The sequence below is a fragment of the Rosa rugosa genome, chromosome 6 (genome assembly GCF_958449725.1).
Source record: "Rosa rugosa chromosome 6, drRosRugo1.1, whole genome shotgun sequence".
NCBI classification, from domain to species: Eukaryota; Viridiplantae; Streptophyta; class Magnoliopsida; order Rosales; family Rosaceae; genus Rosa; species Rosa rugosa.
Genome location: NC_084825.1, coordinates 49204762 through 49232127, shown reverse-complemented (window position 1 = coordinate 49232127; position 27366 = coordinate 49204762). Strand labels below are relative to the sequence as shown.

Genomic DNA, 27366 nt, shown 5'->3' with positions numbered 1-27366 from the left:
TTCTATCCCACATCTCATGTACACTAGTGTAAGTTTCATAGAGCTCTATATTCTCAGGAATAGGGTTCTAACGTTGAGGCGTCCCCTAACGATAACCATAACCCGGAAGATACTCATGAGACGGATTTTGAGTCTTGATGATCAAAGGATTGGAATGTGCCAAAGTATCCTTCGAACCCACGGGCCTCCCATGCATCCTAGCTGGGGCCATGGCCTGTAACGCCAGAGTGCCACTCTCTATGGCATTGGCGCCATGCCAACCTCTGTGTAGGGTGGTGCTACGTCCTCTCGTAGGGACGTCCATCCTTGCAGGCATGTTTGCAGCATATTTGTGTGATCTCGTCACTTTAACAGGGATCGAGATGAGACATAGTGGGGACAGACTACGACAATTCCTGTCGTTCCTGTTGAACATTCGTGTTCGTATCTCCCCCTAACGACGGGAAGACTGTCTCATCAAAGTGACATCCGCAAATCTAGCGGTAAGGAGATCGCCATGCAAGGGCATTAAGTGGCGGACGATTGTTGGAGTCTCAAATCCAACTGAGTTGCCCATTCGTCTGTAAGGACCCATCATAGAGCGCTGTGGCTGCGCAATTGGCACATAAATGGCTCACTCAAATACGCGTAAGTACGATACTTGTACCCAGTCACTAGCTGTAACGCAGAGGTACATTGAGTGGCGGTGGGTCGTAGACGAATTAGCATTGCTGCATGCGATATTGCATCACCCCAAGCGGATATAAGGCGGTTGGTGCGCATTACCAATGTCCGGACTACCATCGTAGTCATTTCCGCGAGACCATTTGGGTGTGCTCATGGGAATATGATGTCCAATATCAGTCCCAAATGCAATAACTATCGAAAGTCTTCGATGTAAACTCACTAGCATAGTCAAATCCAATTGACTGAATAGGATGATTCGGGGAGTGAGCCCGTTGTCATATGATGTGTGCTAGGAGTGTTTCATAAGCAGCATTACAAGTGGACAATGGCACAACACGTGACCAGCGTGTTTGCATATCAACCAACATCATGAGATATTTAAACGTCCGCAAGTTGGTGGAATTAGTCCACAGAATCCCTACGGATTCTATGTAAGAACATAATGAGTATTTTCATATCCTTTGCATAGGACGGTCTCAGTCCTAATTTCCCTAAGGAACGGGCTTTGTAAAACGAGCGAGAGGCTTTAGAAGCAACCAATGAGAATTTTGGTTGGGCCTGAGCGTCTGAAACGCATATTGAAGCAAAGTTTGTGACTACATCACCCATCATGGTGTCATGACCATGGGAAGTGGCATCAATGGCGTTATAACCATGGGGATTGACATCCATGGCGTCATGGCCATGGGTAGCGCCATATATGGCGTTGTCACAAGGGACTTGGGCGGCCATATGGCGCCCCAAGACAGCTGCAGCGCCAGATGCTGCAATTGTTGCGGTCTTGCTAAGTCCAGGAACCAATTTTTGATTCTTGCTTCATTTCGCTCGAGGGTGTCCATATGAAGTCTTTAGTAGACTGATCACCATATCATGACCAGGGTGACTTATCCTGTCGAGACAAAGCCAATATGTGTCTAAATCCAAGAGATCTTCTCTCATAACTTTATTGGATTTAATAGCTCGAATAGTGACATAGAGTCCACTAGAGAGACACATAAACTTCTCTAAGATGCGCCTTTGTTCGCAATCATTAGAGGTATTGCAAAGGAACTCATTTCCGTTCTCTATATGCGTTTTCGCATGGAATCCGTTGGCTATCCTTAGGTGCGAGTTGCCCTAGGAGCGTAGAGAGTTTCTGTGACATTAATCAAGGTGCCATTTGGCAAAGCGACTTGGGCTATTCCATGTCCTTGAATTAATACTGATGGCCCAGCCATCGTAGTCACAAGGTAACATGCTCATGAATCAAAATGGAGTCATAATGAAAAGAACTCAAAATTTTATTCATAAGCCAACGGAGTACATCATCCAAATGCTAGCTAATGCAAAACAATGGTAGTCGTCTAACTTCTTTCGGTAATTCCAAAATAAATGTGACCAGGGGAGTAGAGAGATGTCGGTGGAGCAAGGCTCGCTTAAGTACCACTAATCTCAAAAACTTCCTAGACATCACATTTACGTTGAGTACGCCTACTTTGAAGAAAGACAAAAACATTGGCATCTACTACAAAAATGATATGGCAATTGCCTACATCTCTTGGAAAATAAAGGCTTAAACAGAATTGGCGATCTATTGATCCCAGCCAAATTTGTAGTCTTCAACCCTTTACTCTAGATCATCTTCTTGATCTTTTTGTTCCACATAGTGAGCTTCTCTTGCTTCACTATATGCTTTGTAGGCGGTGACAATTTCTTCACGAGCTCTACAAATGTGTGCCCAATGATCAGACACTCCACATCGGGAACATACATCTCTTTGCTCAAACTCCATTGATTGAGGCGCTTTGAAAGCGTCATTTAGATGGCTCTTAGTGTTGGTGGCGCCACCAACATGGCCAGAGGTGTTGCCTCCCTCTCTCTTTCCACGTTTACCTCTTCGGTTTCGTGTTCGCCTATTTTGGCGGTTACCTTCCCAAGTAGAGCGATTATATGGATCAGAACGTCCAGAAGTATCCCTAATATTAGGGTTTCGCTCTTTAGGGCGCGACTATAATTGGATTCCGGAATATGCTCTGTTCCCACGGATCTCGAATTATAGTTCTTCACAAGGATGTTGTCATGCTTTTCAGCGACATTCATAGCTCCAATGAGCTCATGAAACCTTGTGATTCGTCTTGCATTAACATCGATTCGATAGTTCTTAGCAACCATCAATGCAGAGACGGGGAAAGTAGAGAGAGTCTTCTCAATCAACATCGCATTTGTGATCTCTTTACCACAGAATTCCATTAAGGATTTAATGCGAAGTGCTTCCGAGTTGTAGTCAAGAACTGACTTGAAATCACATAAGAGGAGGCTATGCCATCTCACTTCTTGGTCAGGAAGCAAGGAGTCACGGACGTTGCCAAATCTTTCTTCGAGTGAGGCCCACAGCTTTCTGCGGTCTTCTTCATTCATACACTCGTACTGGAGCGAATCATCCATATGACGAGTCATTAGGATGATGGCTTTCGCCTTATTTGCCTCGAAGGCTGCTCTATTTGCTTCCAAAGCTTGAGCTTGCTCAACAGTTAGCACGTCCTGGCTAGGCTTGAGAATCTTATCCAGGATTCCATTGGCCTTGAGATGCTGGCGGACATCACGAACCCACCTGTGATATCCAGAGCCAGTTGTTCCCAATGGAGCAAAGTCCAATTTGTTCAGGTTACTCATCCTGAAAGAGAACAAGAAATTAGGGTTAGTTTCGGAGCGGAAAAAGCTACCACGAAAACATATAAAATTTCTTAGCGTAGTCGCTTCCAAGAAATTAGGAATTTCCGAGCGTAGTCGCTTCCAAGAAATTCGATTCCAAGAGGGATTGGATTAGATCGAAACAATGATGTAAGTGGTCGATCATAGATTCTCTACAAACTCTAAGTTTGGAGGACTCTACAAGCTCCAAGCTTGGAGTGAGCACGAACCCCCACAGTTCGGCTATTGGTCTCCCCTATGAAGAAGAAAGGGGGGTAGAAGAAGGGATGTTGCAAGTCCCCGAGAAAAGAAGAAGAAAAGTAATAAAAACTTCAAAAACGGGAACTTTTAGAAAAGTTTACCTTAAAAGATGGCCGGAAAAATGTTGTCCGGAAAAGATGTTGGTTGGGCTGTGCAGTGATACTGCAGGGTCGCTGCGAGGATGTCGCGAGGACGCTACGGAGATGTCACGAGGACTGTTGCGGGGCCACTGCGGGGATGCAACTGCTGCGGGGATGTTGTGGAGATGCCGCGAGGCCGCTAGTGAGTCGCGGTCGCGAGGGCAGGCGAGCGCGCGCGAAGGTAGAAGGCAAGCAGTGCTTGCGGGCGCTACAGGGGCAGCGAGGCTAACCTGGTAGGGTTAGCGATGAGTTGCGACGCGGGGGCTGCGGGGGCAGTAGTAGCGTAGGCAAGGCAAATCTGGTGGAGCTTGATCAATTTCTGGGGTTTTGGTTTCTAAAGCTAGGGTTAGGGCTCGTGCTGATAACGTGTTGTAGAGAAACTGAAATTGAGAGGAATTTGCTGCAGTCTTCTCATTGATAATAGGGGCCTCTTTATATAGAGGATTACAATGCATAGAATCTCAATCATACAAGGAAAGGAATTCTACATTGATTAGGATTCTAGATCATTCTAATTAAATCCTATTACCACTAGGTCAAGTAACCTAGAGTTTGGGCCAAACACATAAAAGAGAGATTTCCTTAAACACTTGCAAGTTTTTCTCCTACTTTTTTTTTTTTTTTTTTAGAAATATAATTTATTCCTACTTAAATACGCAACGGTGAATATCTGACAAGAATAGTGGCGACGATCTAGTAGGACCGAAGCAGTCGTGGCCTGGCCCACGTTGCCTGTCAATTCCTTTATTTACCAGCCTATCCGGAAGGGCATAATAAGAAACCATCAACTGTCAGAATTAACTACAAAATTGCCATTTCTAGAGTAAATCAACGGGTCAAACACAAACGCTACAACTCAGTAGTGGCTCTCTCCATCAAATTTATCAAGCCAGTAGTCCTAACTCCTAACCTTGGACCCTAGCTAAGGCCTCTGCCCTCTGTTTTTAGTTTTCTATTTTACTTATTAGTTTTCCATTTTTGATATACTTCTTCATAAATTGATGGATTTTCTTGGTTTTTGAACAAGCTGTTTAGAGAGGAGCGGAGAGTGTTATGCCTTTGATCTTACACCCTTTTCGTTATAGGCATTGTTTCATCAAAGAATATTGTTATTTTCAAAATCAGCAATTAGTATACATCTAAATATGACCTCAAAACACTTATAAATAAAGAAAATAAGTCAAAATTGTGAAAATCAAACTTAGTTATAATTGGATAGTATTGCTAAAGGCTGCATAGTGCCTTATTAATGGACTAACTCGCATTAATACTTATGATATCATTAAATTTATAAATTTTCAAGTTAAAATCAAACTTAATTATGATTGGATAGTATTGTCAAAGGCTGCATAGTGCCTTATTAATGGACTAACTCGTTTTAATACTTATGATATCATTAAATTTATAAATTTTCAAGTTAACAGTTTGTGTGTGTGTGTAAATAGTAGGCTTAAGTTTTTTTTTTTTTTCCGAATATGATGTTCAAGTTGAATATAACATATACAAAAATATATTTTGAATAAAAAATAGAAATTTTATACTGTATTTTCTAAGAATAAATAGTGTAAAAAGAATGTAGTACTGGACAAAATATATAAAAATAGCAGCTAGAATTAGCAACCAGGCCAGACACTTAAATGAAGTACATTTGATGTGTAGGACTTGGGTGAGTTGGGTCGCGTTTGGCAGTGAGAACATGGAAATTATTCTATGCACCGACGGTGCAAATGACCCAATACTTATAAGATGATCTCAACCCTTGATATTTATAATTAAAATTTTTATTTTCTCCCAGTACAAAGAGAAACAACTGGAAAAAAAAAAACTCTCTATCTCTCGAGGAAACCTAGAGGACGCCGTGGTCTGTGCTAAGAAAGCCTGTCCGGCTGCGCCTCGTCACCGACCATGGCCTCTGGCCTAGCAGGCGCATGTTTGGTGAGGCCGGACGGGTGATTTGTTTCAAGTTTGTTTCCAAAGCTCGAGGGGTTGGATCGATATATGTTCCGGATCTCTCCGGGTCGAAAGGAATGGCTGAGTCGGGTAAGCGGGCTGGGATCGGAGATGACTTTTGCTGGGTCGAATCGGCATCTGTTGGTGATCGAGCAGATCAAAGGTTGGCTGAGATTGATAGCGTGATGAGACGATCGATCCCGATCCAATTGTAGAGGATCCAGATGCCGGCTGGTGTTGGGTGGTCTGAGATGTTTGGAGTTGTCCGGAGATGGTTGGACGGCGACGAAGGCGCGAGGGTGGCCCAACGCCGGTGGTGGAATGGCGATTTTGGTGGCGGGGATACTCAGCTGTTGTTTTGGGCCGGGAAGGTTGGATATGTTGCTGATTTGGCCTTTTGGGCTTGGAGGCTGCTAGTGGGCCCGTTCTGGGCTAGAGATGGGGGTTGGGTTCACTTTGTGGACCTAGCCCAGGCTATTGTTTCCTTTAATTTTAATTTTACTATTTTAATTTGCCTAGTTGTTTTGCGAGCAATAAATTCCTACATTGGGTGTGTAGGGCTAGTCGGGATTTTTGCCTGTGTATGCACTCAAAGTGCCTGGTCTACTCTAGGTAAGCGGCGAGTTCATTACTTCGTCAAGTGGTCGTTGCCTCCTAGTGGTAGGGTGAGACTAAGTGTCGTCGGATTTATGTTCCGGCGCCAACATAGTGGGAAAACTGTGCGTATGGTAATTATGCTATGTTGTAATTGAGTTACATATCGAGTTATCTTTCCGTTATGTCACCGCTATGTTGAAGCAAATAGAGTCACCAGTAGAGCGCTCTTTGCTAGTTGGTGCCTAGTTGAATACAATTATTTGGTAGAGACGCATGATAGTTTTTCAGGACGTTCTCTAGATGCTTATTGTAATCAGGGGTTCAGACTCAATGTCCCCCCCTGTATTCGACAGTTTCATTAATCAAGGTTTGAGGGTAGCCGCACCAGCCCTTTATTCAAAAAAAAAAATTAATATTTTTATTAATAACTTAAGAGTGTATTTAATATAATCAAATCATCCATTTATGTTGGTGCAAGTGCACGTCGGTGCACTGAATCCTCCCCCGTGAGAACACAGTTGAATGAATAGTACAGCATGGCAATCTTGTAAATGAATCGAAAATTGGAGGCCTTAATTTATCCCACTATGCCATCCCGAAATTCAAAACAGGCGGTTCTAACAAGAAGTCGCTGTCGTGAGTCGTGACGAGTGGACATGAACCACGAGCGTAAGCCCCCTATTTTACGACTACACACACTCGATTCCTCCCCACTCTTCCACGATCGGTCTCTCACATTTCTCCTAGATTCTACTTTTGTACCACCACCTATCAAATTTAATTACCAAATTGCCATTCCAGTAATGTTCGCATAAAACCACTACCTTCCTCTGTTCAGTGTTAAAGGATGGCAGTCTTGTAATTAACTTCCAAACCAGATGGCTTATATTCAAATACAAACCGCCCCTGAAACTGCTAGAGTTGCGACACGCCCGTTACAGACGGGCGACACGTTTCACCGCGAGCCCACGCTTCCCTATTATAGGAACACTCACAGAGGATTCTGCTCTCCCACTTATAATTATCCAGAAGGAAAACCAAGATCTTCTTCTTCTTTGATGATGTAAATGTCATTGTCTGCTTCTTACTGGCTCTTCTACTTCCATTTCTACTTCTACCTGTAGTTCTAGTTCTTAGTTTCTACTGTACCTGGTAATTTTTCTTTACTTTTCTTCATTTTCATTGTTTTTGTGCCTTTATTTTTCTACTTATTTTTCTTTTACTTTTGTTAAAATGATGTTGATGGGTTATACTTTTTTCTTTTTCTTGAATGGCTTTTGTTGAGTTTTCATGACAATGATATGACTTGTATTTATGTTTGTTACTGATGATGATTTGTTACATTGATGGGCACTGGGTTTACTGGCTTTTCTATTTTTTTACTTCTACCTCTAATTCTAGTTCATACTTTCTAATATACCTGGTAATTTTTTGCTTTAGTTTTGTTCATTTTCATTATGTTTCCGTGTCTATTTTTCTAGGTGTTCTTCTTTCTATATATTTTGTGTCAAATTATTTGTTTTACATTTTTTGTTAATGGGTTTTCTTGGCGTAATTTTTGTAATGGATTTTCATGGGCAATGATATGAGTTGGAGTTATGCATGTTACTAATGATGTGCGTCTTGTTCTGGGTTTTACGTCTGTGATGATTGTGAAGATCTATTTGAATGTTCTAGCCGTTTTGTTTGTGTTTATGTAACTCGATATTCTAGGTAGTTGATCCATTTTCTATTGCACAGGTGTTGATTTTTTTCTGGGGAGAAATTATCGGAAGCTAGGCATTATGGTTACATTGAAAACACCTGAAAAAGAAAATGGGTTTCGTCCCAATTTTAAGAGGCCTAGAGTTTATGCAGTTCGAAATTTCCCTGAAGGTTGTGGACGATTTGTGGCTCGAGTGCAGCCAAGTGAATGTGAAGAGGGTGATGAAGATATGAACACATTACCAGGGAAAAATCGCTCCCTGCCTAGTCCTCGAGTTGATGTTGATGTTGTTCGAGATTTTCCTAAAGGTTGTGGACCGATGGTAGTTTCTTCTTTGAAAGATGCTGAAGAGAAGAGTTTGGTTCCAGACGTTAAAGAATGCGAGCAGCGTGTTGTTGGTCACAAGTTGAGTGTTGCAAGTGTGGTTGATAAAGCTCATAACAAGGCGAAGAAAGCTTTGGCTGCATATCAAGAAAAGAGTTTGGTTCCAGACGTCAAGGATAAAGAATGCGAGCAGCGTGTTGTTGGTCACAAGTTGAGTGTTGCAAGTGTGGTTGATAAAGCTCATAACAAGGTGAAGAAAGCTTTGGCTGCATATCAAGAGACTTTGATTGAGATGGGTGGAGAATGCGATGCTAATTTCAACAGACTAAAGGGTTGGAAATTGTATGTTGAAGCAGCAATGTATCTTAAGAAGAAAGATAAATGGGTTAACACGACGAAACAAACAGGGGACATTCCAGGAGTGAAGGTTGGTGACAAGTTTCGGTATAGACCTGAATTAGCTATTGTTGGTCTTCATAGTCACTTTCAATGCGGTATTGATTATATGACAGAGGACGGGGAAATGATTGCCACAAGTATTGTTGAATCTGGCCGCTATGCGAACGAGACAGAATCACCTGTTGTCATGATATACACAGGTCAAGGTGGAAATCCAAAGGTTTCAAAAGGGGAACCAATAGATCAAAAGCCCGAGCGTGGAAACCGTGCACTGATGAATAGCAAGGCAACAGGAACTCCTGTGAGGGTAATCCGGAGCTATAAATTTCGGGAGGAATCTGGTTATGTTTATCATGGTCTCTACATTGTGGATAATTTTTGGCGAAAAAGAGGAGATTATGGCAAGTTTGTGTTTAAATTTTTGTTGAGGAGGATTTCGGGTCAACCAAAACTCACACTTTGCAACAGTTGAGATGGTGATGCCAACATGAAGAATTGTTGTTGCTGCTGATTTAGTGTTTAGAGGATGTTTTGATGAAGGTTAGTGGAAGGAATATATGAGTACAAATTGTTGTTGTAGCTCATTTCGAATGCAAGTCAAACTCTTTCTAGTGAATATAGAAGTAGACTACCTACTTTTAGACTGGGAAATATGTATATAGTATCAAGAGCTTAGTATAAAACACTGATAGGTGTTTGTTGCTCTCTTTTGAACCAATCTCAGTTTCTTGCCCTGTTTCCTTTTACAGATTTCCATTGTTATTTCTATTCTTTCTACCCAGGTATGCTTATGTCTTAGTACTATTCAATCATTGCATCATTGTTCCAGATTGTACTCTGTTCTTGCTTATTAGCAGGGGAGAGGTATCATGGTGATGATATATTGTTTATATTCTGATGTTAAAAAAAAAAAAAAAACCAAAAAAAAACAAAAACAACAGGGGAGAGGTATCAAGCTACGCTTTTCATGTAAGAAAAAATGGTTAAAAACCACACCTCCATCAACACTATATCTTCTTAGACAAAGACATAAGCTTTACTTTATGATAAGAGAGATAGATTGTTACTTCAACTACTAGCACTGCAAATATTACATAGAAGATTCATAACCATTTTAATGTTACACACAGCAATACAGGAATATAAAAGGCTTACAAAATCATATCACTCAGATCATGAACTTGCAAGCAGTGTTTCAGCCATGGTTGTTTTGTCCTCCTCCTCCACCACCACCACCACCACCATGGTATCCACCGCCAGACCCCGAACCATATCCAGAACCTGAACCCCTACCAAACCCATTAGCAGACCTGCTACCAGATGATCCAGAACCAGAACCCCAACCACCACCCGGGCTAGTACTCCACCACCCCCAACTATATTGCCAGTTGGGTCCATGGCCAGAGCCACTACCACTACTTGTCGGCCCTGTCTCCCACGCTTCTCGGGACATGACCTTTCTGCCCGCAGCACCGCCGCTACCGCTACCAGAAGCCCAAGTGGTGGTGATGAAGAGGAAAAGGAAGAGGGTGAACTGAAATGTATTGAGCTGCATTTTCAATTCTTAGGTTGTGCTGGGAAGCTTTGCATGTGAGTTTGTAAGTTGTGCATGCTTGGTAGTGCTCTATTTATAATGCGGTTTGATGTGGATATCCACAACCGGGACCTTAACGTTTCACTAATAATGTGAAGCCTATATAGTGCACACGTTAGCTTATAGGATAATTCGCACCACACCGACTTGATTACAACTAGGGTCATAATCATCTCTGTTTTGAAGCTTTATGATAAAATATCATAGGTTTACCTATAGAAAACCGAAAATGAACTAGTGAGGGGCAAATGATGAAAATGAGATTTCGTATTTCTCGATTCTTATTTTAATTTATGAATTAATAGTTAAAGTGTTTACATCATTACTTTTTTTTTTTTTTTTGAGGGGAATGGATTATATTCCAGTGATTGAAAAGATCATAACGACCGTATAAGCTCAAGCTAGAGGATTCGAAAATCACCCATTACATTCATTGCTCAAGTAGTGCACTGACTGCACATATAAAATGACTACTAGCTAGATTCCCTAGACCACTACGTCATAATCAAATTGAAGCAACAAAATTCAACCAATAAACCAGTATATCCGCCTAAGACCATCTTGGTGTACATCAATACTGGCCACTGGAATGAACACACTGTTACGACAAAAAGGATCACGACACACTGTTTACATCATTACTTTGAAAATACTTGATACCGTGAATATAGCTAATTTAGTACCTTGTGTTACAATCTGAATTGCAAAAAAAAAGTCACTCAAATATATCGAACAAATAAGAAATTATACAAAACTAATAATTCTCATTTGAGCAATGCTAGGGATCCCAAATTATTATACCAAAATTGTATCCCAAATGACATGGCAACTGTCATGTAATCACTTTTGCCTAGATAATTTCCCATGTGTATTTATGAAAAATTAAGTCTTCAAGGAAAAAATTAGAAATAGTATTGTGAATTAAATCTCTAATTGGCCAAACGAAGAAGATGAAGAACTAAATATGCCCTGCAATCAAATAATAAAATTCCCCACAATCCCAATAAGAATCACAAGCCATCATCATCCATCTTAATTTGATACAACGTACTCTTCAATTTGGATTGCCTCAAATAGGAAGAGATAACGTGAAAACCACATTTGGGATAATTAGATCTAAAATGAGACTGATCTCACTGGGTATTGCAATGGTGAGACCTAGGTCTATGAATTCTTTAAAAAGAGAGATTGGGGAGAGATCTTCTTCATTAGATTTCTTTGATGGTTTTCACTCACTTCAAGGAAATTTTAGTCTCCTTCCAAAATCAAGTGGATTAATAACTTGGGAATGTACCAGTAATGATGGCTTTGAAAAAAATAATAATACAAACTAAAAGTAATTATTGGAGACAAGTGGAAATTACAAAGTGATGATATGACAGTTGCCATGTCAATTTGGTATGTGAGTTTGGTAGAAAAATTTGGGATTTCTAGGATTTTTCTTCTCATTTTATGGTGATTATATATAACTGATAATTTATAAAATGAAACGTTTTGGATCATTTTTCAGCATAAGATAATGATCAACTACTATCGGGCCTATGTCACTCCTTTGGCCCATTTTCACCATTTCGTGGGTCAGACCTCTCCATGGGTCTGGATTTGGGACCCAGGAGACCTTCTACAGGGTTTTTTTTCTAGCCCTAGAGATAAGGGCAAAGGAAAGCTTTAGACTTTCCTGGTTCCTTTGCCTACTACTGGAAATTGGGTTCATCATTACTTTATTCTCAGTCTACTTAGTTGTGCACCAATTGAGGTCTCTAGGCGACTAGGTTTTCTTTTCAAATGGGGTTAGTAGTGAGAATTAGATTTCTTGTATTCTAGGCTCAATAAGTGAGCATATGTGTTAACAGTGAAGGTATTTGTCTTTTGTTTGGCGGCTTGTGCCATCTAGATTTTAGGTATGAGACAGTATCTGATGTATGTGTCTTCTGGCCTTTAGTTAATGAAGCTATCATTTTATCGAAAAAACTAATAAAAAATAGAAAGACTTTGACGGTATGTGTGTCAAAACCAATATCGACATAGTTTTTTTGGAGAATGCGTCTATTTTTTTATGTGAAATCCACATGCGTAATTCGTCATGAGAAGTCATCAAAATATTTTGAATTTTCCATTCATACCTATTCTACATACATAATAAACCCATTAGCCAGAGTCGCTCTCAATTCTTAGCTTTAGCTGCATAACGACATGAACAAAACACTCAAGACGCATGCGATCGACATCTTGAATGACAAGCAACTCAATTTGCAATCAGTAATTGCACCATAATTGGTACGAGTTAGAGCTAAAGTTATAGGATGTAATGGAAGCCTAAATGGGAGAAACAGAAATCTGGTGTATGAGAAAGTTGATTCCACCTAGGAGAGGTAGCAAGGCAAACGTAAGCAAGCAAACCAAACAGCTCCAGTTGCTTGCAATTTGCTTTTAACCAAATTGTGCCATCGTGGTTCAGTGCCTCTTTAACTCTGACTACCTCATTCTTGCTTTTAATCCTAATCCTTTGAGGAAGTGACTATGATCGCGACGCGTGTGCAACGGATGAATGATCTGAAACTTGGGAAATCTGGATAGAAATTTGAGGGTGCACATCGAATTTCGATAGTTTGAAACACTGTGACTATAGTGCAGGTGGCAACTGGGGTAGTCAGTTGTTGGGAAAATATCTTCATGTACAAATGGACCACACTTTCACTTCCCGGAAATTTGAAGAATGATTGAGCTGAGGTTTAGGGGAAGTTGCAGGAATGGAAAGTTTGATTAGTCCGGTATTTGTCTGGAATCTGGAGAGCAGTACTTGTGTGAAGCATTACATGCTGCACATGGCAAAGGCAACTAGTTCAAACATGGGCTCGAATTTTTGCATGTTATATGGGGTCAGTTACTGTGGTGCATTCTCACTGTGATCCACTACATGCTTAATTTTAAAAAATCAATACGGTTTAGGGTTTAGTCCGAAGTGCATTAAAGAAAGACTGAAAGGAAACAGAGGCCGTATAGTTTCGTTTCTTGGGGCTCCTAGCCCTGCTCCTGAGTTGTGACCAAATATTTTTGCAGCCTATGTCAAACTCAATTTTGAACTCTGATGGCTCAGTGATAGAGCAAATTCTGAAAGTAATTGATGTTCAACGAACAAAGATTTATCCATTATTGACAACTGACATAGCAACAATGACATAAAAGCTTTTTCAACAAAATCGATAGAGGAACGGAAGTTGAGCATACTAGACAACTTTTGGCAAGGCAGGGTTGGGCAATGTGTCCCTTTTAGTCATACAACCCCAGTTCAGAAGATTCAAAATCCAATCTAACTCCATTTCAGGAGGATTCAAAACCCAAATTTTAACAAAGATTGGATTTTCAGCAGTTACGCACCAATTCTTATCAAGTGGCTCAACTCGTTTCTATCTTAGTTGCACTTCCAACATTTCAGTTTCCCTTTGAATTGGCATTTAACAATGTATTTTGTTCGAGAATCTGCTAGATTGATAAACCTCCAAACCCAGGAATACTCATTACTTAGATTGAACCAACATCAAAATAGAATTGCATTTCATATTCTGTCACAAAAACTCGTCCAAAGGTAAAGAGAGTGCAAGACTTTGTTGCCTCCGGGATCTTACATATCGTAGGAACCAGATCCAAGGTCTTCGAGCCAACAAAATACAAGTAATAGAACATGATAAGATTGAATTTTTCTGTCAAAAAAAAATCATTATGCAAAATGTAAAGAACTTATTTTGAAAAAAAAGATTATTTCGAATCATCATCAGAATGGAAAGTTGTTCTCATCCACAGCAGACATTATTACTGTGTAGGAAGGTGTCCTAAGATATTTCCATTTTCATCACACGATGTAAAACATTAGCACAGTGAACACAAATTCACTAATTTACAAAAACACAAGATGAGATTAGATTCAGAAGTGATATCAGTTAGCTTCACTCGATAACGAATATCTCAGATCAAGTGTTGGATTATTTGATATTTGCTTCATCCCAATCTAACCAAAACAGCACTAATTAGATTCAGAAGCACAGAAAACACAAAACAAAAACAATTAGAAAAAAAATTGGGAAAGGAAGATTGACTCAGTGGTGGCGATTGTATATTGGTTCGATTCTGCCAACAATTTTCCTCAACCATAATCAGAAGAGGGAGCTTGTTATCCTCATAGCAAACTTTCCTTTCCCACAGATTTGAAAACACAAATCATTCAGAAAAGCATAGAAATTTTGAAAATTGAAGACAAACCATTCAAGAATGTAAAGAAATTTTGAAGAGGAGAAAACAGAGAGAGATGGCTCAGTTCAGCGGGGTTGTCGACACGCAAACATCTCTAAGAATATTAGAGAAGCCTGCATTCCGGTCTGTTGAGCTTGAATTTATTGGGTCATCACTGCCAGCTCTCTCTCTCAAAATTTTGCAGAAGAAGAAAGACAAAAGATAGTTGCTGGGTTTTGGAGAATGAGAGACCAAGAATGAAGGGTAGAAGGTAACGAAGGCGGATGAGGGTTTGACTGCAGAGGAGGTTTTTGGGTGTGGTTTTATAGGAGGAAGAGAGCTAGGGTTTGGAGTGGAATGGGTCTTCAATGGGCCGCCGGGGTTTTAGGTTACACAGCAAAGCAATCTATTGGGCTTTTCAAAAAGATATGGATCTTGACCCGACCCAAACTCGATCCTAACTTGAACAAAAATGGTTTGGTTTGACAGAAAATACTTTTTTATTTTTTTTAACTTTACAATGGTTTAGAAAGTTAAAGTTGGTGAGGCTAAGAAACATGTTCATCTCTATTTTGAGTATAGTATAGCTGTATTGTCTTGTTATTGTCTACCCAAGGACTAGTTTGAAATTGACTCGATTGAGTTACTCAAAATTGTTAAATGGACATTAAGCACATTTTCAATTTTAACTATCAATTGAAGCATATGATATATTTGAAAGGCATGATTAGTTTAGTGATATACTTAGACAATACAAATATGAAATTAATCGTGTGACACTTTCATCAAAGTGCCTAATTATGTTTAGGCCTTTATTTCTTAAAAACCGAGCCTCTTAATACGAATATTCTAGAAATAACCGGTTGATCTAGCTCAAGCCTTCAGAAATAAAAAGAGGGCATCAAGATGTACCTGTAGCTTTAAGCGGATCTTGAATTGGAATTATAAATCAAAAAGTTATGATCACATAAGTTTTAGAGAGAGAAAATGTAGAGGGAGAACCAAAGTTGTCTCGAAAATTATGAAAGGAGAAGGCTGCTGATCAACCTATTTATAAGGTAATGGAACCAATAAAAAGTGACATGTGTCAACACATGTGCTTGGACTTGTCAAGCATCCACCACTTTTCTTCTTTTCACTTGAAAAAAAGAAGTCCATATGACCGAAAATTCTTCCGTGCTCCGAGCTTGCAATGCTTGGGCACGTCACCTTATTCTGGACCGTTGGATGTAAAGTTTAAAATCTAATGGTGCAAAATGTCAACCGGATGACCTGCTCTTCTATTCTCTTTTGGTTGAAAAATTACTGTAACTTGTTAGTAAAAAATCAGAAGGATTTGGGAATCACTTTGTCACAGGCTCACAGCTCATCCTCAAATGGTCACTGGACATTCTTCATCGCCGATGGGTAGCCATGGATATCCCGGCGAATGAAACGGCATCGTTCTCGCCTCCCTCCTCCAAATTTATGTTAGGCTATTTCAATTCCAGAATGGGTTCAACTCCAATTTGTTGACATCGGCGAAACTCTTTCTCAGATCCCTAATTTTTGTCTACTCGCAGTCAGCAGCTAGCCTAGTGAGTTCTTCTTAACTTCTTGTACATACATGTACATTTGCAAGCATAATTAGCTCTAATGGGCTACGCTCATTGTACCGCCAAAGGTACTAATTCCAACCAAAGGAATGACATGCAGACACACCGCCAGGCGGGCTACAGCCCCAACGTCGGCGCCATGCAGACACAGCGCCGCGCCAAGATGGCGTCAGAAGCTTCTGAAACTGGGAACTGAAGCATATCAGTCCCACATCGAAAACAAAGAGAAGATCAACCTCTTCCTCACCTATAAAAGGTCCTCTCCTCTCTCCTCATTAATTATGCATTCAATACTTTACCTACTGTTACTCGGTCAACATAAATACATTGACTAACTTAGGCATCGGAGAGTTGAAGACCGCCCAGCGCGGTCTCCCTCTGACGCCCCTTTGTATTTTACTTGACAGGCAACGGAGGCTCTGAGAACACTGAGTATCGATCCGCCCACCGGATCAGCGTTATCAAAGGTTCAGCTACCGCCGAACTTTTAGACATTAACATTGGCGCCGTCTGTGGGAACCCTTGAACAAAAGGCCATCCCACCACAATCACCATGACTAACGGTAGCGGGGGAAACGCTGAAGAGCAGGCAGACCATCCCGCCGTCCCCCAACTTCCCGACCCAGCAGTAGGCGTTAACCGCGCACTATTCACAACCCCGGCCAACCCCGGCGGTGAGGCAAATCCAAGCAGCAGCCGTCCGCCGGTCCAAGATCTCGTCACTATGTACGAGCTGGCACTGGCGGATCTTCACAAGGCAAACAAGGAGCGTGAGGCGGAACGCAAGGAAAAGGCTGAAGCCCAGCGGCAGGTGGCTACGCTCATGACACGTTTCGAGGAATTAAAGAAGACACTGGGGGCCACCGCCCACCCAGCACAGGGCGAGCAGTCACATAGCACCAGGCATAGCCGACCCGGCACCGGAGCGTTGGGACCGGGGCCGGTCATACAGATGCAGGTGCCGCTGAACCCGCCCGAGTTATTGGGAAGGGGACCACCGCCCATACCCCAACCCATGTTAGAGCAAGAGGCGGAATCACTCCCGCACACCAACCGCTCGGAGACGGGGACCGCGAACGTCCCGCCTGTGCCGAGGCGCGGGCTGTCCCAGCGGGTTGTTCAGGCTGATTCCACCAACGATGCAACCGCCCAGATATTGGAAAGGATGCACCAGTTGGAGCAGAGGTTGATCCGGGCGGAGTCAGGCGTCCCAGCGCCAACTCAGAATCCGCTTTTCGCTTCCAGACCCGGGCCCTTCACCGCTGCCATTCTGCAGGCTGTCAGACCGGCATATGCAAAAACCCCAAAGATGGCGCATTACGGTGGAATGTCCGATCCCTTCGTCCACATGGACACCTTCAAGAAGGTCACCAACAACAAGGGATTCGACGACGCCACCTTGTGCCACTTGTTTAGCGAAACGTTGGATGGCGAGGCAATGAACTGGTTCTTTGAGTGTCCGCCGGGGTCTGTCAGTTCATTCAATGCACTATCCCATGCTTTCCTTTCCCGGTTCATCTTATTATCCGCTGGTCATCACAACACAAGTCAGCTGTTCAGCGTCAAGCAGGGGGAGGACGAGTCACTGAAGGCCTTCGTCACAAGGTGGCGGGCGGCAGCATCTCAGTGCCGTGACCTAGACAAAACGATGGCGTCGGCGGCCTTCAGGAAGGGACTGCTCAAGGGACCGTTCCTCTATCACCTCAACTACAATCATCCCAATGCGACGTATGACCACGTCATGAGTGAGGCGGTCATTCACGCCCAGGCGGAATTCATCACATACGGAGAAACCCCACCACCACCACTAACACCAAAATCAGCACAGCCATCTTCCAGCCATCAGGAAACCGCTAGCAAGACCCCCTCAGCACCATCAACTGACAAGAAAAGGGAGTGGCAACAGGGCCACCACCAGAGCAAACGGCAGAAGGACCAGCAATACCATAAGGGAAACCGCCCAACACATGGGGATAACCGCAACAAGCAGGCGGAGTCCTCGCAGCGGTATGCAGTTTTCACTGTCCTGACTGCCTCATATGAAGACATCTACAATCAGTGCAAGGATCAGATCCCACCGCCACCCCCTCCAAAATACCCAAAAACAGGCAAGCCCAGGAACACCGGCAAGTGGTGCAAATACCACGAAGACAGCGGCCACAATACCAACAGTTGCAATGCTCTCAAAACGGCCATTGAGACCCTATACCGTGACGGCAAGATGGACCAGTTCAAGGCGCGTCAGCCACCACCAGTAATTGCCAACGTTGAGACCTTGGGCCGCATCAATACCATCGATGGCGGCGCCCCAATCACCAGCATGTCTCACAGGGCAAGGAAGCGCTATGCACGCGCTAATCACCCAAAGGAAGTCTGCAATATCCGCTACGAAAGATCCGCCAAACTCCCGAAATCAGGTTGGGAACCTATTACCTTTTCGGAGGAGGAAGAGCGCGGAGTGCATTTACCCCATGACGACCCCTTCTTGGTCGATGCCATTCTGGGCAAATTCTCGGTGGGGAGAATTTTGGTGGATAGCGGATCCGCCGTCAACGTCATCTTCAATGGTTGCTACGACAATCTCAAGCGGAACAAAAAACTGCTCCAGGATCACGAGCCACTGCTCAGCTTCTCCGGTGACGTCACACAACCGCTGGGGTCAGATTACATGCGGCTGGTTATTGGTACTAGCCCTTGTATGGCGGAGGTACATACAGAATTCATTATTGTCGACTGTTTCAGTTCGTACAACGCCATCATCGGTCGACCTGCACTTAACAAGCTCAAGTGCATCATTGCCGGGTACATGCTCCTTATGAAGTTCCCCACGCCCAACGGCACGGGCTGTGTCAGGGGAAGTCAACAGCTGGCACGAGAGTGTTACTCGACAACTTTAGCGCGGTCGACGCGCCGCCATGAAATTCTGACAGTCGGTAATGAGGCACCGCCACCAAATATCTTTGAGGATCCTAGGGATGAAGAAGAGAAGTATGTAAGGAAGGAGCCGGTCGACCCTGACACGTCACTAAAGGTTGTCTGCCTCTCGGATGAACACCCTGAGCGGACAGTCCGCATAGGCGCCCATCTAAACCCAGAGGTGGAGGCAGAGCTCACTCAGTTCCTACGTGATAACGCCGCCGTCTTTGCATGGTCATACGCGGACATGCCAGGTATCTCTCCTGACATTATCACTCATAAACTGACCATCAAACCCTCCTTTTATCCCATCAAGCAGAAGCGAAGGGCCTTTGATGAGGAAAAATACCGGGCAATCAGAGAGGAGGTCGCGAAACTCCAGGACATTGGGTTCATCCGCCAAGTTATCTATCCCCAGTGGATCTCAAACCTGGTAATGGTTAAGAAGGCCAGCGGCAAGTGGCGGATGTGTGTCGACTTCAAAAATCTCAACAAGGCATGCCCAAAGGATAGCTTCCCGCTACCTCGTATCGATCAACTAGTCAATGCAACGGCCGGACATGAGCTCCTCAGCATGATGGACGCTTTCTCCGGATACAATCAGATCAAGATGCACCCCAGCGACCAGGAATGCACCACCTTCACCACCGACAAAGGCCTCTACTGCTACAATGTCATGCCTTTCGGTCTGAAGAACGCCGGTGCAACTTACCAGCGGTTGATGAATGCCATGTTCGCTGAGCATCTGGGAAAAATCATCGAGGTCTACGTGGACGACATGTTAGTCAAAAGCGTAAAGGCCAGCGGACATGTGGCAAACCTCAAGGTCATAGTAACCATTCTCTTGGCCTACGGCATGCGCCTCAACCCAGAGAAGTGTTTCTTTGCGGTCACCGCTAGCAAATTCTTGGGATACATCGTCAGCGAGCGAGGCATCGAGGCTAACCCAGACAAGGTCCAGGCCATCCTTGACCTGGCGGACCCTGAGTATAAGGTACACGTCCAGTGCCTCCAGGGCAAGTTAACCGCCCTTTCCCGGTTCATCTCTCGACTCACTGATAAGTGCGCCCCATTCTTCAAACTCCTCAAAACAACGCACAAGAAGGTCATCGACTGGAACCCGGAGTGCCAAGCGGCGTTCCAGGGCTTAAAGGAATACCTGGCGGCAGTCCCTCTCCTTTCTGTTCCTGTGCAAGGAGAAACACTATTCATCTACCTGGTGGTTTCTGCATCGGCGGTAAGTTGCGCCATTGTCCGGCGGGAAGGCCAAGATGAGCTTCCAGTGTTTTACGCCGGCAGAGGCATGAACGGTGCAGAAACAAGGTATCCCCCCTTGGAGCAGCTGGCCCTCGCACTTATCGTTGCTGCCAGACGCCTCCGACAATACTTCCAGGCTCACACGATCCATGTGTTAACCAATCAGCCGCTGCGGCAGGTGATGCAGAACCCTGAACACTCGGGGCGCCTCAGCAAGTGGGCCATCGAGCTCAGCGAATTCGACATAGATTACAAGCCAAGAACCGCCATGAAAGGCCAGGCAGTGGCGGACTTCATCGCTAAGTTAACCGAGCGACGGCCGGAGCCCGGTGTTGAGACAAGTCCCGGAACAGATATAGTAACCGTTGAGGAGCCAGCTCCCCCACAGTCAGACTGGAACCTGCATGTGGACGGCTCCGCCAGCGCCAAGGCCAGCGGCGCCGGAATCATCTTAACAGGACCCGGGGGACTGAACGCGGAATATGCGTTAAAATTCAACTTCAAAGCTTCGAACAACATGGCGGAGTACGAGGCACTCATCGCCGGTCTACTCCTCGCCATTGACTCAGGGGCTGACAGCGTCAACATATTCAGCGACTCCCAGCTAGTCGTTAACCAGGTCAACGACAGCTTCCAGGCCAAGGACCAGCAGTTAGCGGCATATTTGGGGTACGTCAAAACGTTGCTAAAAAAGTTCAAATTCCACAACATCACATAAATCCCCAGGGAAAAGAACGCCAAGGCTGATTCACTGGCGAGACTGGCAACCGCCCAGCCACATCAGAGTCCAGCTGACACAAGGGTAGAATACCTTGACAAGCCAAGCATCACAAGGACCCTGGCGGAGATCTTCAACATTGACGTCAACCCCAGCTGGATGGACGAGATCATTGCATATAAGCGCAACGGCACATTGCCAGAGGACAAGATCCAGGCAAGACAGCTCAAGCGGCGAGCAACCCGCTACAACATTCAGAATGGCAAGCTGTACCGCCAGGGGTTCACCTACCCCAACCTCCGCTGTCTAACCCCAGAGGAGGGAAGGACCGTCCTGATGGAAATCCACGGCGGAGAATGTGGAAACCACTCAGGCGCCAGATCATTAGCCAACCGCACATTGCGACAAGGCTACTTTTGGCCGACACTGGGTGATGACGCCCGGAAGATCTCGAGGTCTTGCCACAAATGCCAACAGTTCGCAGATCTCCCACACGCGCCGGCGGAACCTCTGTCAGTAATCATCGGCCCTTGGGTTCACTCCACGTGGGGCCTTGATTTGATGGGAAAATTCCAAACCGCCAAGGGCCAGTTCAAGTACATCATTGTAGCCATCGACTACAACAGTAAATGGATAGAGGCGGAGCCACTAACGGCGATTACTACCGCCAAGGTCATTCGTTTCCTCTGGAAGAACATCTACTGCCGCTATGGTGTCCCGCACGCAATCATTACAGACAACGGTACACAGTTCAACAACAAGGAACTCATATCGTTCACCGCCAACTTGGGCACCAAGCTAAGTTTTGCATCTGTCGCCCACCCCCAAACCAACGGCCAGGTCGAAGCAGCAAACAAGATAATCAAGAAGCTGCTAAAAAAGAAGCTCGACAGCGCCAAGGGTTTATGGGCGGAGAAGCTCCCAGAAGTCCTATGGGCCATCCGGACAACTCCAACTACCGCCACCGGCGAAACTCCTTTCTGCATGATGTTCGGCGCAGAGGCGGTCCTACCTATTGAAGTAACTCAGCCTACCGCTAGGGTCGAGGGCTACTGCCCAGACACCAACGGCGACGGCATCAATCTGGACAGGGACCTCCTAGAAGAGAAAAGACTCAAGGCCCATTTGCGCAACTTGCAAAACAAAAGGCTCGTATCGCGTTTCTATAACGCCAGAGTCAAGGCCCGGAACCTCCAACTGGGGGACTGGGTAATGAAAGAAGTCATTCCACCTCCGACCAGGCTCCGCCCAACTTGGGAGGGCCCATACAACATTGTGGAAGTCGTGAGCCCAGGCACCTTCTACTTAATGGACAAGGATGGCGTCAAATCGGCCCACCCTTGGAATACCGAACACCTTCGGTATTATTACAAATAGTCAGACCGCTACCCAGGAGCATCTTGACTTAGCTAAATTTTTGTTTAATATTTAGCTAAGGGAAGCTACCCGACGGGTACTACCCCACTTTTGTACGCTGATCAATCAGCTATCAATGAAACGAGGAATTATTCAAACCATTGTTACCAAGTCTAGCACTGAGGGCAACTGGCAACGCCAGCAATCGTCAGCGGACCTCGTCCGCTACGAAGTTCACTTGGACCAATTTTAATTCCTTTAATGTGTCATTGATTGACAAAAGCAAAATGTAATTCAGAGTACTAACGGCACAAACACATGGGGCAAACAAACTCAGAATTTCATACTATTCAGCAAAAACGTTACAAAATGATATGCCTCAACGGCTACAACGGAAATAGGGAAGTTGCAAAATCTAGAGCGGTCCAACTGGCCTCAGGGGTGCTCTTCGGCATCTTCTGCTCCGGCGGGCGGCGGCACGACCGCTCGACTAGTCTGATCGGACCCTCGCGCTGTCGGGCTCGGGGTCTCTATGGTACCATCTGCACGGGTGTGCGCCGCCAAGAAACCAGCGCGCGACACCTCTGATGGGGTGGGGTTGGGAGTCTGCTGGGAGTCTTCCGCCGGATGGGCACCACTTTCCCCGCTCCCTGACCGAGCGCCTCCCACTGGGGCTGCCACGACAGTTTTCACCGGCGGCGTACTCCTGGTTGGCGGCACATCAGGCTGCGACGCTTTGGCAAAGTCGATGGCACCCTTCCGCTTCAGCATATCTATGTTTGCCAGGGCCCCGGCCTTCGCCGACTCAGTCATCGCCTTCTTAAACTCGGCAGACTGCTTGAATGCCTCGACAGCGGCTGCCGCAGCGGTATTCCCTTCAGCTCTCAGACGAGCAACCTCACCTTCTAACCGCTTCAACTCCGTCACCCGACCGGCAGACTCCCGCTGGACGATAATAAGTTTTTTATCCTTGGCGGCAATCCGCTCCTCCAGCAACGCAACGTCCCGCTCCAACTTGGAGACGCGGTCATTCCTCTCCAGGTCGCGCTCGATGGCCACGCGGAGCTTACCGCGGGCATCGGCAAGGTCACTCTCTGCCTTAGTCAGGCGCCGCTCTGCTTCCGCCAGCTTCTCCTTAGCCTCCGCCAACTCCCTCTGGAGACTTTGAATTTCCTCCCGCAGCTCCCCCTCGACCATGGGCTGCTTCGACGCCGCCGCAAACATGTCGTACAGTCCCGCCGATATTTGCCCAAACGCCAAGTTGAAGGGCGATTGGTCAATTGCTGTCGGGCGTGAGATACCCGCTAGGCCGCCGAACCCTAGCCGTTCGCATAGGTGGAAGAGAAACTCCCGCTCCCCGCCTGTCATGAACGGTGCGTACTCGGCAAACGAGTCTAGCTCGTTGGTGGCGGGCTCTTCTCCCTCCACCACAGCAGTCTTCGACGGAGCTCCTCGGGCCCTCTTCTGTTGGCGCGAGCCGATCACCTCCAGGTCCTCCCCCTCTTCCTCGTCAGGGGAGTCGGCCTGCCGACGTTTTCTCTCCGGCGCCCTCTGGTTCCCGGCGGCGGTCTTTGTCACCCTCACCGGCGGTTCCTCCCTTGCTGCAATGACAGCATCCGCCGGCGGCACCGCCTTTTCCTTTTGAGGACCACGCCTATTGGCGGGCATCCGATCCTTCTGCTGCCCAGCCGCAGCGCCTCCCTTCTTCCCACCACACACTGAAACTCCCGCCTGCACTACCGGCAGGCCATCCTCACCAAGATGGGAGTGATGTGGCATTGGCAGCACTACCGGAACTTCTGACTGGCTCAGCGCCAGTGTCTCGGGGTTCACCAGCGTCTGTTGGGCTGCCAGCCCTTCGGCATACATGGTCTCCAGATAGTTGTCCACCTCGGCGCGGTCCATTGCTTTTTCGAAAGCGTCGCGACTCGACTTATTTCCTGGCGGAGTTTCTGGGAAAATACACAAGCCAGTCAGTCTCGACTAGTTACAAACGAAACATCGATCTGACGGAAATTTCTTACCAATGGAGCGAGTAAGTTTCTGGTCGACCAACAAATCCCAACCAGTCAGAAGTCTGAAGTCCAGCAGGTTACGGTTCCGCCAACAGCCTCTGATACGAGCAATGCGACACTCCTCCTCCCGCGTTAGGTTGTACCGCAGTCCCGCTGCACAAACACAATTCGATTAGTAAGAATACAAAGCCTTCAGCATAAAAACCCCGCCGGCTACCGCCAGCGGAAATTGGTCACCAACCTCGGATAGGTTGGAATTCCGACTTAATCCTAAACGTCGGCCCTTCTTCGTTCGCTCCAGCCTGGTACTCCCATCCCTCCATGGCGACACAGAAGGTCCCCCGCCAATAGGACATTGAATCCCTTAGGTTTTCTATCAACTTTGGCGCTCCCTGCCGGCGGCTCAGGTTCACTTGCCCTCTGCAACCCTGGCGCTTCACGTACACCAGTTCGTAGAAGTGAAGCACTTCCGCCACGGTAGGCCCCTCGCATCCGGACAACCGCCACAAGGAGTTCATCGCCAGCAGCAGGCGCCACATGTTGGGACAAATCTGACCGAACGCAAGGCTGAATTCACACACCAGGATTTGCAGATTTGGCACCAGCGGTAATGTCACCCCTTGGCGGAGTATCGCTTCGTGAACGGCCGCAAATCCCGCCGGGAGAATTGACGCTCTCTCATCCGCAGTCGGCGGGCGCAGCTTCACAGAGCCCGGCAGCCGGAACGTCCGCTTCATCTTGCCAACAGCGGCGACGGTCATCCGCCCTCCCGCCTCATCGACGGGAGTGCCATCCCGGAGGAACCACGCGGACTCAGCGTCTTCCCCCGCTGTTTCCTCATCCCCGGCGGATCCGCTGGCGGCACTGTTGCTCGCCAAGCGCTCGTCGCGCCTACCTTTGGCCGCCGCCACCTCACCCGCCTTAGAGCTCTCTGGACGTGACGTACGACCCATGGCTATTTCCCAAGGTATGGTCTGTAGCGGCTCAACCTCTAGCGGTTCCGGCAGTGAGGTTCCTGCATGGGCAGACGGACGCAACGAGTCAATAAATATCCTATCCGCCGCGCTGAACGACACGTCAGACCCGGAATCCTCACTGCTCGATATCTCTATGACGTTAGCCATCCCAAACCCTAAAACCCACACCAGTTAGCACAAACAGATCTAGCCTATTCGTACATCAGTATCGACAAGAACATAAGTCACAGTTTACCCAGAAATCACAAAAACAAGAACAAATAACCAACACTGAACCCAGATTCGACCATCTAGCAAACCCAGAAATCCCGACTGTCAAAAAACACCAAAACCCATCCCCCGAAAAACCCACTTCACAAAACCCAGAACACTGACAACAACAAATAAACAGAAATTCAATGGAACAGGGATAAGATTCAGAGAACCAACCTTACTGATGAAACCCTTGTTGTGATTGCAAGCGCGTGTCCTCACCAATAGAAACCTCGTTCCCAAGACCCGGTAACTCCACAGTTTTCGCCCTGAAGAACTCTATTCGCAAATCGCAGGGAGCTTGAAGACGACGACTCGGGTTTGAAGTTTTCACAAAGTGTCAAATCTCGCTAAGGTTCCCCCCCCTTTATGTCAACATCAACGCGTTCTAAGCCGTCCGCTGAAATACGACATCACACACCAGCCGTACACGTGTCATCACTTTTCACTTACTCTCCGGATTAACCGAGGCGTCGCCTCGGTTACGAAATCCATCATTACTATCATTAATGGCGAGAAGACGGCTACGCTTAGGGGACAGGCCTGCACACGCTAACCCTCTACGGGTTCAACACATGTCAACTACCACCAGACGAAGCGTCCGGTGGGAGCAACCGTTTGGGCAGAATTCCCCAATCGTCCGAAGGCTCCGCTGAGCGAAACCCCGCCAGCGGAACTTCCCACTTGTCAACTGCCAAGTGACGAAGGCTCCGCTGAGCGAAACCCCGCCAGCGGAACTTCCCACTTGTCAACTGCCAAGTGACGAAGTCTCCGCTGAGCGAAACCCCGCCAGCGGAACTTCCCACTTGTCATCTGCCAAGTGACGAAGGCTCCGATGAGCAAAACCCCGCCAGCGGAACTTCCCACTTGTCAATTGCCAAGTGACGAAGTCTCCGCTGAGCGGAACCCCGCCAGCGGAACTTCCCACTTGTCAACTGCCAAGTGACGAAGTCTCCGCTGAGCGAAACCCCGCCAGCGGAACTTCCCACTTGTCATCTGCCAAGTGACGAAGGCTCCGATGAGCAAAACCCCGCCAGCGGAACTTCCCACTTGTCAATTGCCAAGTGACGAAGTCTCCGCTGAGCGGAACCCCGCCAGCGGAACTTCCCACTTGTCAATTGCCAAGTGACGAAGTCTCCGCTGAGCGGAACCCCGCCAGCGGAACTTCTCACTTGTCAACTGCCAAGTGACGAAGTCTCCGCTGAGCGGAACCCCGCCAGCGGAACTTCTCATTTGTCATCGGCCAAGTGACGAAGTCTCCGCTGAGCGAAACCCCGCCAGCGGAACTTCTCCCTTACCATCCTGCAAGCTGGGCATCTTCCGCTATGAACATCTAGCGGAACCTCCTTTTCAGCTTGCTAGCCGCGTATGTTCAGCAATATCACTCTACAAAATACCGCTAGGCGCGCCTACCGGACACCGCCTCTTACTGCATTTAGCGGGGGGATATCCGCCAAACGGCGAATCCCGAGGCCACGCCTCACTCTGACAACGACCGCCACGCGGCGTTACCGTCAGATCGTCCCTACGGGACACGGGGACTGGTCAACAGTCTACGACGGCCCTGATCAGGCACGTTGACCCCCGTCATTTGGGTCCTAAAGCTTGGGCTCGCTACCCAACACCCTCTGCTCCGTGCAGCTCCCCCTCAACAAACAATTTCCCGACCATCCGGAGGTCTATCTTAGCCGGGGAGTGGGGGACTCCCTGGAGGGCCTAGCAGGGGCCCACCCGAAAGGGTATAAAG

General features: G+C 46.3%; 1 protein-coding gene, 1 long non-coding RNA gene and 3 other non-coding genes across 5 annotated transcripts; 1 reads left to right on the top strand and 4 right to left on the bottom strand.

Annotated features, from left to right (window-relative positions):
* Positions 1–7249: 7249 nt before the first annotated feature.
* On the top strand, positions 7250–9443 carry LOC133718746 (YDG domain-containing protein At5g47150-like). Its single transcript, XM_062145615.1, has 2 exons — positions 7250–7436; positions 8025–9443. Exon 2 carries the CDS (start codon positions 8069–8071, stop codon positions 9182–9184), a length of 1116 nt encoding a protein of 371 aa, XP_062001599.1. The 5' UTR covers positions 7250–7436; positions 8025–8068; the 3' UTR covers positions 9185–9443.
* Positions 9444–13833: 4390 nt separating this feature from the next.
* Positions 13834–15540, bottom strand: LOC133715527 (uncharacterized). The gene is made up of 2 exons (XR_009849118.1): positions 15446–15540; positions 13834–14007 (listed from the first exon to the last, which is right to left on the bottom strand). It is a non-coding gene; the product is annotated as an uncharacterized LOC133715527 (long non-coding RNA).
* On the bottom strand, positions 14223–14315 carry LOC133719131 (small nucleolar RNA snoR31). Its single transcript, XR_009850859.1, has one exon. It is a non-coding gene; the product is annotated as a small nucleolar RNA snoR31 (small nucleolar RNA).
* Positions 14397–14494, bottom strand: LOC133719081 (small nucleolar RNA R30/Z108). Its single transcript, XR_009850810.1, has one exon. It is a non-coding gene; the product is annotated as a small nucleolar RNA R30/Z108 (small nucleolar RNA).
* LOC133719123 (small nucleolar RNA Z107/R87) lies at positions 14609–14716 on the bottom strand. The gene has a single exon (XR_009850851.1). It is a non-coding gene; the product is annotated as a small nucleolar RNA Z107/R87 (small nucleolar RNA).
* Positions 15541–27366: the final 11826 nt, after the last annotated feature.